Source organism: Coptis chinensis, chromosome 5 (genome assembly GCF_015680905.1).
Source record: "Coptis chinensis isolate HL-2020 chromosome 5, ASM1568090v1, whole genome shotgun sequence".
NCBI lineage: Eukaryota > Viridiplantae > Streptophyta > Magnoliopsida > Ranunculales > Ranunculaceae > Coptis > Coptis chinensis.
Window position 1 is genome coordinate 82,931,378 of NC_141460.1, and position 11,319 is coordinate 82,942,696.

The window sequence follows — 11,319 nt, forward strand, 5'->3', positions numbered from 1 at the left end:
TTCGAGTTGTCGTTGATTCTTAACAAAAAATTTGGCAAATATAAGACAATGTTATTGTTAAAATATGAAAAAAATTGATGGTAGACATTATTGTGTGATTAATTAACATGTGAAAATCAAAGACCATTAATCTTGAGTAGTTGAGAATGCCCCAAGGTGACCCACGTCGGCCTTTTTTTTTTTCTCTTTGACACATCAGATTTTACATAAAAAATGAATTTTACTCTTTTGCCGATTTCAATTTTTCAGAAAGCCCAAAATAAATAAAAACCTCTTTTATATTTTTTTTTCAATTCTACAAAACACTCCCAACTCTCCAAACAAAAATTCATCTCTTCAAACTCTCTCTCTTATTCCTCTTCCAAAATTAAACTAATGTCATCCTTCAGCCCCCTCCATTAAAAAAAAACCCAGACTTCTTCTTCTCACCAAACCTAAAAAAAACAAGAAAAAATGAAAGAAGAAATAGAGCAAAAGACTCTTCGTCAAAACCCCAGTCCAATCAATCCATCCGCATGACTGGAGCCAGTTGGGATATAAATTAACCGGATCAGTTTGCGATGTCTCGGTGCGAGCCCAATGAGAGAAATTAATGGAAGAGACCTCATCAGTGTTCAATGGGAAGCTTAACATCTTGGTGAGTTTCACACTTACACTCAAATAACTTTTTATTTTCTTTATTTATTTATTTTTGGCCTAAAACAACAAATTAAATCAACAAAATTTATTTTCACAATTTGCCAGACCATTTGTGATTTGTAATTTTTTTTTTTTTTCACAATAAAGCGTTTAAATTTGTTTTCTCACCTTATTAAAGGATGTATACCAAAACAATCACTTTCACTAGGGAAACAGTTACATTCCATGGTTATAACATCTGGGTGTTGTTTAGAAAAGTTTGTTATGAATCATTTAATTAATATGTATTGCAAATGTGAGGATTTAGAGAGTGGTATAACTTTGTTTAGTGTATTGCCAAGGATGAATGTTATGTCTTATAATATTTTGATAGGTGGGTTTGTTCAAAATGGGGATTTGGATAGTGCTAGGATTTTGTTTGATGAAATGCCGGAAAGAAACCTTGCGACGTGGAATGCTATGGTTGGTGGGTTGATACAATTTGAGTTTAATGAGGAGGGGATGTGTTTGTTTGGGAAAATGCATGGGATGGGATTGTTTCCTGATAAGTTTACTTTAGGGAGTGTTTTAAGGGGTTGTGTGGGGTCAAAGGAGGTTAAACTTGGGCAGCAGATACATGGGTATGTTATGAAGTCTGGGATTGATTTTGATTTAGTTGTTGGAAGCTCCCTTGCTCATATGTATATGAAATGTGGAAATATGAGTGATGGGGAGAAAGTTTTTGAGGGGATGCCTGTTCATAATGTCATTGCGTGCAATACGATTATAGCAGGTAGGGCTCAAAACGGATGCTCGAGGGAGCTTTGGATCGCTTTTAATTTGATGAAGTTGGTTTGGATTAAGGCCGGATAAAATAACTTTTGTCGTGTTATTAGTACATGTTGAGTTGGCAACTCTTGGACAAGGCCAAACAGTTCATGCACAAGCGATAAAGTCTCTAAGACTAATGATGAAAAAGTGGTGAAAAGGGACCAGGAATTAGTGGAGAAAGTGGAGCAGACAGGAGGAAAAATCTGATCTAGGTCGCGGGCGTAAGATCGACTAGGTTTAAAAACCTGTTTGAAGGAACCTACTCCATCGGGAGGTGTCACAAGGAAAAACCAACTATCGTAAGTGTTTTTCTCGTTTCTACTTCATGTAGATTCTAAACTAATAATCTGTTTTCATCAATAAAATATATCATGTCCTTTTCCTATTTTGTGTTTTGGATCGAATAAATTGTTGAACATAATATTTTTTTTGGGATGAATAGAAAGAGGATTATGGAGATTCTACTATGTGCCACCAATGTCAAAGAAATGATAAAGGGCCAGTTGTCCGATGCACGAAATGTAAAACAAAAAGATATTGTCATTCATGCTTAAAATGGTAAATCTTTTTGTGGTTGTTAAGTTCTCCTTTTTATGGTAATGAGATTTTGTGCTTTTTAAGTTTTTACTTTGATAACTGTTGTTTGATGAATTTGGGAACCTTTTTAATCCCGTGTTATTGCAAAATTTCAACCTTAAATTACGCAAGGAAAATCATTGCTAAGATATTGGAAACAATGAAGCTTATTAGGTTCAAATTTGAATATCATAAGTTTAACATCCCAAAACAATTGGAAAGAAGTATCTTCTAAGAGTAAGGCTTTCATTTACTCTTTCATGTTACATAAACTTAGAAAAACGATATCTGCGACATGTAATGTGAATGGGAGAACAAGTGTAGGGCACTTTTTGATGGTCAAGTAGAATCATGCTACGAGCCTATGAGACATAATTTTGTAAACTATTGTAACACGGTGTTATTTATCTATCGATGATATTAAATGATTTTTTTACCGATCAATCAAAAAGTAAGAAACAAATATTTCTAATGTACCACATGGCATTAGTAATCTCTATTTTATCACAGATGGCTACAATTTAATACCACATTTAGTTATACTTCATACTTTGTCCATGTGTTTCAATTTCGGACTAACTCAGAAGCTGCAAAAAGAGTTCTATCCGAAAAGTCTCGCTTTTTATGGTTATGCTTTCTCTTCACTGTTATTGATTGTAGGTATCCACACCTGTCACACACGGAAGTTGTTGAGTCTTGCCTAGTTTGTCGCGGAAACTGCAATTGCAAACAATGCTTGCGTACACATGGAAATTATAAGGTTTTTTTTTAGCATGCGTAATTTATTACTCTTAATCAATTTTTCCATTTTGACATTTTCTTCTTCATACTGCAGTAGTGATATCATGTACATTTCAAATGGTTTTTCTTTCAGGAGAAACATAAGTCAGAAAGGAAGTTAAATAAAGATGGAGAACATAACTATTCCAAATACTTGGTGCATCTACTCCTTCCGGTCTTGAAACAAATTGATCAAGAACAAGTAATGGAAAAGGAGGTGGAAGCTAAGATTCAAGGCTGGTAACTTGCACAATATCTTACATAATTGACCAGTGTGGGACTAAATTTACTAACACGACCAAGTGTAACTGATACTTTAGCAAGCTTAAGTAGATCTTTTCCGTTGTTTAATATTATATTCCAACAATAGAACAGGTGTGTTTCTTTCTTCCGACATTTTTTTTCTCTTTCAATTTCAATTTCACCTTTTTCTGAATTCAGTGCTCACCATAGAATTTAATCACGATAAATATGGTACAGAATACAGAAGAAGCAAGTCAAGTTCAGTTTTCATATTTTGTTTCTCTCCATGACTATATTATCAGTGTCACCTCCAGCGGGTGTATCACTACCCAAAAGGAGAGTACCTGATGTTTTAACATTCACTTTTGGAGGAAAACTCGGTATCTTTCCTGTAAGATTATTGTTTGAGACATCTAATACTTGGAGCTGTGGAAGCGCAATCAATCCATCCGGTATACTACCAGTAAGATTATTATCATTCAATAACAAATTTCTCAAAGAAGCAAGATCTCCATAAGCCGGAGATATAGTACCCACAAAATGCTGCTTTGAGAAATTAATAACAGTCACATTCTTTCCCTGTGAATCACAAGTAATAAAAGTCCAACCATGGCATGCATCATTTCCTGACCAAGATTGTGCCAAATTCATCGGGTAACCCATAGCACCAGCAATATCAAGCAATGTCGTTTCGTATCCAACTAGCTTAATCATAAGATCATCCACTATTAATGTAGTAAGCCCGGCAATAGCCGGGCCAATTAGCTAGTGTATAACAGAAGTTGGTATAATGGAGCTAATAATACATGATGACTACAAATTGGAAACGGCTCTTGAAATGTGTGTACTGCATGTAAATGATATGTGGTAGTGCTAACTAGCCAACTAGGGTCACCCTTGAAGTTTGAAGAACCGTTTAACCATATGATCTCAGTGATTATTATTATTATTTTTATATTTTTTTAAATATTATATATATAGTCCTTTTCCAAGTCATGAGCTTACAACAATTTTCTTCTGTTTGTTTATCACCCAAGAAGGCAAGAAGAGGACGCTGAATTACTTTGGACTTTGATTTTAGGTGGAAGTAGTGGTTAGTTGGTTACAACAGGAGGTATAGAGGAGGACCTTATAAAATGTCTTGCTCACACATATAAGGGCGATTTTAATCTAGATAGAGCTCGTTTACATTCAAAAGGATTAAATCATATTGGAAACCTGTTGGTGCCAAATGACAACTACTGCAAATTTGAGGATTGGATTATCCCGATTTTTTATCAGATGTTAGAAGAGCAAAAAGTAGAGGTAAGTGATATGTAGCTTCTAGCTGACTTGTTTCTGCAACTAATGGATGTTGAGTTGTTGGTACTGGCATCAATATCCCTTATGCTCTTTCAACACAATCCTCACATGCTGCTACATATATCATTTTTCTGATCACATAGCTATGTTTCCTTTCTCTACACGCTCGCTTGGGGAAAGAAATAAATGACGAAAGGTCATATCTCCACTGGGCATACAAGGTAAACATACCGGGAAGCTTCCTAGCAATTATGTGAAACAAATTTAACTGGATGCTTGAGAGTGATTGAACTTTGCTTTGAACATTAGTAAAATGTAATATTTTTTTCATGGAGTTCTCTAGAAGTGTGCATATCTATACTAATTGAAATGAAAAGTTGAATTTGCTATTCATGATTAAATACATCATTTTCCTCAGCTGAATTGTCTCATTTGTACCTTAAGATTTTATTGTGACTTCATCTAATATAATATATGGATTAAAAAAAAAAAATTCTTCGATTTCAAAGTAACTGGCAATGCATAGCACATGTCCTCTCGTCTAGATTGCCTTTTGTTTTTTCAAGAACTAAGTTGGAGTCTGTGTTTTGCCCCTTATGTCCACCATCTATATGTCATTAGAAGTTCTTGCTAGGGATTAATTATCTTATTTGCTTACTGTATTATAATGATATTTCATGTTGTAACTTCTACAGAATGGTATTCCAGTTTTCTGCCCAGGCTTGATAGACTGTTCGTTGGGGATATGTTATACTTCCATTCTTTCCGCAATCCTGGTTTGATTATTGACATTGTTCAAGGTAACCACTTTAGTTTTCACTGTCATACAGTCATCACATACTATTTTTAAATCTAACACATGTTCAACTTTTTGGCGGATATAAGGGCCATGAATAGGGAAGCCGTTCATGCAAATCATAGGAAGACAAGCATGATAATTCTTGGAGGAGGATTACCTAAGCATCACATATGTAATGCCAATATGATGCGAAATGGTGCAGATTATGCTGTCTTTATAAAAACGGCGCAAGAGTTTGATGGTAGTGATTCTGGTGCTCGACCCGACGAGGCTGTATCATGGGGAAAACCACGAGGATCTGCCAAGACAGTTAAAGTACACCTTCTGTTTTTCTAAGCTCATTTTTATATGTAAAATTCTTTAATATCTTGAAAACATACTTAGTTTTCATGTTGCTCTCACATATGCACATGTTTGTATGCTGTTTTGTTTTTTTGGAAGTAATGCCTGTGCATTGGTACAACACATGGCCCAACATCTCACTGAAACTGCTTTAAATTCCAACACAATTGTTATAATATCTTCTTCTGCGGTGTTGAGCAGGTACATTGTGATGCTACAATTGCCTTCCCCGTACTGGTTGCAGAAACATTTGCTGCAAATTGCATTGAACCTTGAAGCCTAATTAAGACATTCATCTTGTAAAGAAAACAGCCGACTCTGAAGCATTAAGAGATAAGTTTTATTTTGCTGATGTATATCTACATGATATTGTAGGCAGGTGTCATTATAAGGACTTGGATAGCTGTGTGGAAGATAAGCTCTGTTAATACTTTCTTGCAGAGTAGTCCTTCACAACTAGTTAGTCATTTCTTTTTCTCTTGAAGTCCTGGACGCTGCGACACAGAGAAGTATCCCTGCATTTCTCAGAAGAGGGAAGTCATTAATAACATAATGAGGTGAAATGCAAGTGAAGTGGCTCATTTGGGGTAAAGTTCAGCCAAAAAAAAAGAAAAATACTATTTTGTAGTGTGTAGTTCTCAGAGTCTACTGAAGAAATAGGAGAAAGCACTTCAGGTCATTCACAAAGGAAGCTAGTGCCCTGTTATTTGATAATGAGATTTAGACATCAGCTATAATCATTGGTTCTGCTGCATTGTGGATGCTTCTTTCTCGTGATTAATTGAAAGCGCGATGCTCAACTTAAATCAGATACTTCTGCTGTTCTGCCTCTCCTGTAATTTGGATGAATTTACTGCTATCATTATAGATATACTGATTTCTTCATCTAAGTACCAAACAAAATTTCGTTAAAGCAATATGGGGTCAATATCTTCTTATCCATGCGAGCTTAGCTAAACTTGTTAGTTAACTCGGCGCTTGATCCCAATATTAGATGTTAAAGCAATATTAGATGTAGAAAATTGTGTTTCACTCCGTAAATGTGGATTTCCTGCTCTCTGTCTATTGTTTTTACTCTCTACAATAATATGTTTCCCTATCTTACTGCCTAACCGACTACAACAGGAGTCATACTAAAGTGCAAGCATCCTTCGTTAACCTGATTGACTCCTTACACATGCTTGAAGTCCCCTCTCTCACATTTCTGCACCAAGCCTGCAACTGATGCTATCAGATTTGTGCAGTAACATGGGGGCTCATCTATACCATTTACAGATCTAACTGCACACAGTAAAGCAGAGGTTATAATGATTTTCTTTGATCCCAAGTGCAGCTCCCCTTAGCCCTGCTACAACTGCTTTGAGTTCATAGGTCAGACTGATTTCCTGTTAGAGCTTCCCGTGAAGACAAGCTACACATCATTTTCACAGTCCCTAATAATGCCACCATAACAATTGCTGTCTTCTGTGATTGACCCTTTAGTGTTAATCATCATTCCTGTTTCTGGTTGGGACCAAGAGCACCATGTTGGTACATTCTGCTTATACCTTTTACTTGGTTGCCAATTCTGTCAATAGAGTCTAGTACCCACCAAGTCAGGTACTTCACACAAACGTGCCTGCAAGTAGGTCCTCATTTCTCTTCTTGTTGTTAACATGTTCAGCATTGTGTGTCTTCTGTTGGGACCTGGACCTTTTAGACCAGACACCTGTGTGAGCAATCTTTACTAGTCCTTCATGGTCTCTCGCAACGCCTCCATAACCAATCCTGTGTTGTCGTTTGGCTTCATCTTTGCTCGACTTGATTTCCCTGTTGCAGGAGGCTTCCATTGCAGTAAATAGGTTCCTTGTCGTCCTGTACTTGACTTGCATATCTAGCATATTTGTCAGCTCCTTCACTGCACTGGTTACGAAATCATATGCTTAAGTACTCCTTAATGTCCTTCAATATAGTTTTGCTAGGTTTGCCATGTGTTCGTGGTATTGTTAATTTCCTGTTGTTAAGCTCTTTTCGCGGATACCCTAAGGTAGCATGCACGAACACGCGGTATACTTCAGCTTCTTAATTTTATATTTTTGTTTATTAATCTTATTCTTTTTCTGCATATTGTTATGAGATCACACCATCCCCTGTTTGATGCATTCACTCTATTTCCCAGAGTTTGTTTATCATGCCATCCCCTGTTCGATGCATTCACTCTATTTCCCGAGTTTGTTTATTGTTTACAAAGAGAAATGGATACACTTACACAAACATGGTTGGTTGTTTCACTGTGACGTGCTTTACTAGTCACCTGTTTACTGATTTGCTTTTCAAGAAGGTTTTCAATTTTCACTTGCACTACTAGTCTACTACCCCTGATTCGAAAATCTTATTCCTTCACCAACCTTCTTTTTCTCCCCACTTAAACAAAACTGACTTTGCAAGTGCAACAATTTGTATTTTATACATAACCTTCGTTGCTAAGGAAACGGAATCAACGGTAGCATTTTGATCCTGTATCAGCATCTCATTGCATCAACAGAAAGTTGGAAAAAGAAAAGCTTCTTTGCTTGTTTCTTTACTGAGAGACTCATACCAAACCCGGGTCCACATATTTCTGTCTGATATACTTTGTCCAAGTGAATGGTGATGAGCCAACCTGGCCGTAGATGGTCTATACATTTTATAGTAGGCTTCATTGTAAATGTGTTCATTTGAGCAAATGTACCCTGATCAAATCCAACCATTAATCTGATTCGATGTGTCACTCGGTATGAACTATGAAGAACATATATGTCTTTTCCGTTCCAGTGGGGGAGATATTAACTCGAACTTGTTCATAATATATTCAAGAATCAAAATTTGGCACCTAGCTTATTTTCAATTTTCTCCAACCCTCTTGATGAAATTCTATTAGGGAAATAGGGGATATAGTGGAATACCAATATATCAGATATAGATGTCCAGCTTGGCTCAAATTAATTAAGTAAAACTTGGTTTTAGATAATGCATAAATTCGTACATCAATTTCTCTTCATGCAGAAATGGAGCGGGCACATTGAACTTGGCTGCAGGAATTAGGAAATTGCACTTCCAACAGTGTCTATTTTATTGAAAATTCTCTGACAAAAACTTCTATCTCTAATTACAAAAATAATAACAGTTTGGTCAATGGACTTTTCTTAATCCACAACTAATTGAACTAAGAAAAGCTTGCTGCCTATTCCTACGACCTAGGTAACTTTTTATTTTTGTTTTATTAAGTTGTTGAGGTTATTCCCTTCATGCACTACTTACTACAGACTAGGAGTTGTCTTGCTTCAAGTTTCCTCTGGTTGTTGATCTTTTCAATAAAATCTTCAACCTTTCTGTTTAGCTCCTCAGTAGGCAAACCAAGCTCGTCTTCTCCATCAAAAGCCTCCTCTTTTTCATGTTCTTTTTCTTTCACCTCCCCTTCTTTTTCTTCGTCATCTTCTTCTCCTCCTTTTTCTTCCTTAACTTCTCCCTCTTCTTCGACAACCCTTATCACTTTATTTTCATTTTCTTCAACCAAACACACCTCCAACTTAGTCTCCTTCACTTCTATCTCTTCTGAACAGGGATGCCTTCGAAGACTACTACTCCTCTTCACATATTCATCATATATTTCTGTATCGGGCGATGACTTTGAGCTCAAGAACTTAGACTCTCCGATGAGGAGGATAACGATGACATTGCTAACTATAAACAAGCACTTGGGGTTGATAAAAAGAACACCAAAGTTAGGGACAGATACAAAGAGAAAGGCCTTAATGGAGGCGTATAGGGAAGGGAGCCAGAAAGGGCTTAAACAAAGTATACTACAAATAAGAGCTGTGGAACAATATAGGATTAAGGCTTTAAGAAACTGAGTACTACTCTTCTTGTACTTGTTCATGGCTTGAAGCTTTTCTATCTTGATAGGATCCATAGGACTAGTTTTAGAAAACAGATATTTTCTGTTGGTATGAAAGTGAAATGTTCAGGGGCTAACAAAAGAAGCTTGAAAAAATACCAATCTGACTGACCATAGAGCAATTGCAAGAGTACACTTAAATAGGGAGGGAAAGTGTGCTATTGTTATATGGTGGGTTTCATCACATGGCTTGCTTTATTTTTGTAGGGCAGCTGGCTTTTGGTAAAGCCATGAAAGTGAAAGGTTTGATTGGGGTGGTATGGCTTCTCATTGCTTTCCACTATTTCCTTTGATGGTTTTAAAATGTTACCTTATAATGACTAGAAAAAACAACTAAAAAGGGTATCAAACTTTACACGTTTTGACAATATGGGGACCAAACTTATTTTCTTGACAGTTTGGGGACCAAACTGTTTGATTTTTGCAATGTAAGAACTTCCGTCAAATTTCTCTAACACCGTTTATAATTTGTATTAATTTTCATTTTATAAATTAATAAAAATGAAAATTAATTTGTAATGTTGAAAAAAAATTAATATAAATTAATTTGTAATGTTGAAAAAAATTAATATAAATTTTATAATTTGCAATGTTGAAAAAAAAAATACAAATTAGAAACGATGTTAGAGAAATTTAACGGAAGTTCCTACATTGCAAAAATCAAACAGTTTGGTCCCTGATAAACGCGGAATTGTAAGTTTCTTTGGTTTTATTGGTTTTTACTTAAGTCGAAAAGTAAATAATGTAAATTACTAAGTCGATGTAAAGTCCAAAGACCAAAGTCCGTTTAGTCGTTTCGATTTAGTTTAGTCAATAGTTACCTTACATTTCAACGTGGGTTTGGTAGGATAGGTCGAAGTAAGGGACCATCCAAACCTTAGGCTCGTCAAGGTTCACAACCGGAATTACAACTTTTAGTGAGTAGAATATTTTTAGGTTTTTAGTTGGTTTAATTAATTTAATTAAATGTAAATAATGTAAATTATTAAACGGTGATTTCGATGTAAATAAACAAAGATAAAAACTCCGATCATGTCGGAAAAGGGAAAAGAGGGTTAATCATGCTCATGCAAGAATCATTTTTAACAGTTTATATTACCACATCAGTTTTGTTAACTCTAATTCCTTTTAACCAAAGTTCATAGACAAAATCATTTCAGACGGCGTCCATTTTATTGATCCCTAGCACAAATGCCCACATCTCTCTTGCCATTTGAGCCACGTCATCGGGACTAGCATAAGAAGTTGAACTAATATTTTTCATCTCGGAATATCATTTCTAGTCGCCTGGCAGTTCACTAGCCAACGCCTCATCTAGATTCTAGTTTGTTCACTTTGGACCAAGGTTTTTTCTCTTCATTTTTCTCAGACTTCATCGAAATTATAATTTGATTATTCCAAAATGATATGTCGCCGGTTTAATATTACTGTGTTTAAACCACCAACTGCACCTTTGTCATTCCTCAAGCAGCAATGCTTTGATATTATCAACATTATCCCTATGTTAAACATAGGGTAAATTATCATCATCTAGGTAGGCTTATTTATTTGTGATTAATAGATGGGTAATAAATTTTTGGTGAAATAGAAAGGGTTAATGAAAGGTTCGAAATAATCTCGGTATCTAGCACTAGCGGGGAAACAAGGATTTAGCGGTCAAAAAATATTAATCAAAACATCTACGGTGTAAATTTTTGGCTATATCGATCCAAAGAAGGCCTAAATTCTCACCTAGGATTTGGGTAGTGATCTTAACTCAAGTTTGCTATCTAAGTAGACGCGTGTGAACTTCTATTCGAAAATACTACTCCTTTGTGTCATTACTCACATATTACACATTTTGAGGGCCTTATTTTTTGGTTAGATTCTTACGGATATGGAAACTAAGTTGTCTATTTTTGGGGGGAGAAAC

General features: G+C 35.7%; 1 protein-coding gene and 1 long non-coding RNA gene across 3 annotated transcripts; one reads left to right on the forward strand and one right to left on the reverse strand.

Moving 5' to 3' along the window:
- The first annotated feature begins 304 nt into the window (after window positions 1–304).
- Window positions 305–6,404, forward strand: LOC147499367 (uncharacterized). Of its 2 annotated transcripts, XR_015195839.1 has the most exons (7): window positions 390–637; window positions 1,892–2,007; window positions 2,686–2,785; window positions 2,900–4,571; window positions 5,046–5,150; window positions 5,236–5,464; window positions 5,693–6,404. It is a non-coding gene; the product is annotated as an uncharacterized LOC147499367 (long non-coding RNA). The 2 variants fall into 2 exon arrangements; XR_015195838.1 differs by lacking the exon at window positions 1,892–2,007 and having other exon boundaries at window positions 305–637.
- A 2,154-nt stretch (window positions 6,405–8,558) lies between these two features.
- LOC147499368 (uncharacterized) lies at window positions 8,559–9,534 on the reverse strand. The gene has a single exon (XM_086559128.1). It carries the CDS (start codon window positions 9,420–9,422, stop codon window positions 8,763–8,765), a length of 660 nt encoding a protein of 219 aa, XP_086415254.1. The 5' UTR covers window positions 9,423–9,534; the 3' UTR covers window positions 8,559–8,762.
- Between the last annotated feature and the right edge of the window lie 1,785 nt (window positions 9,535–11,319).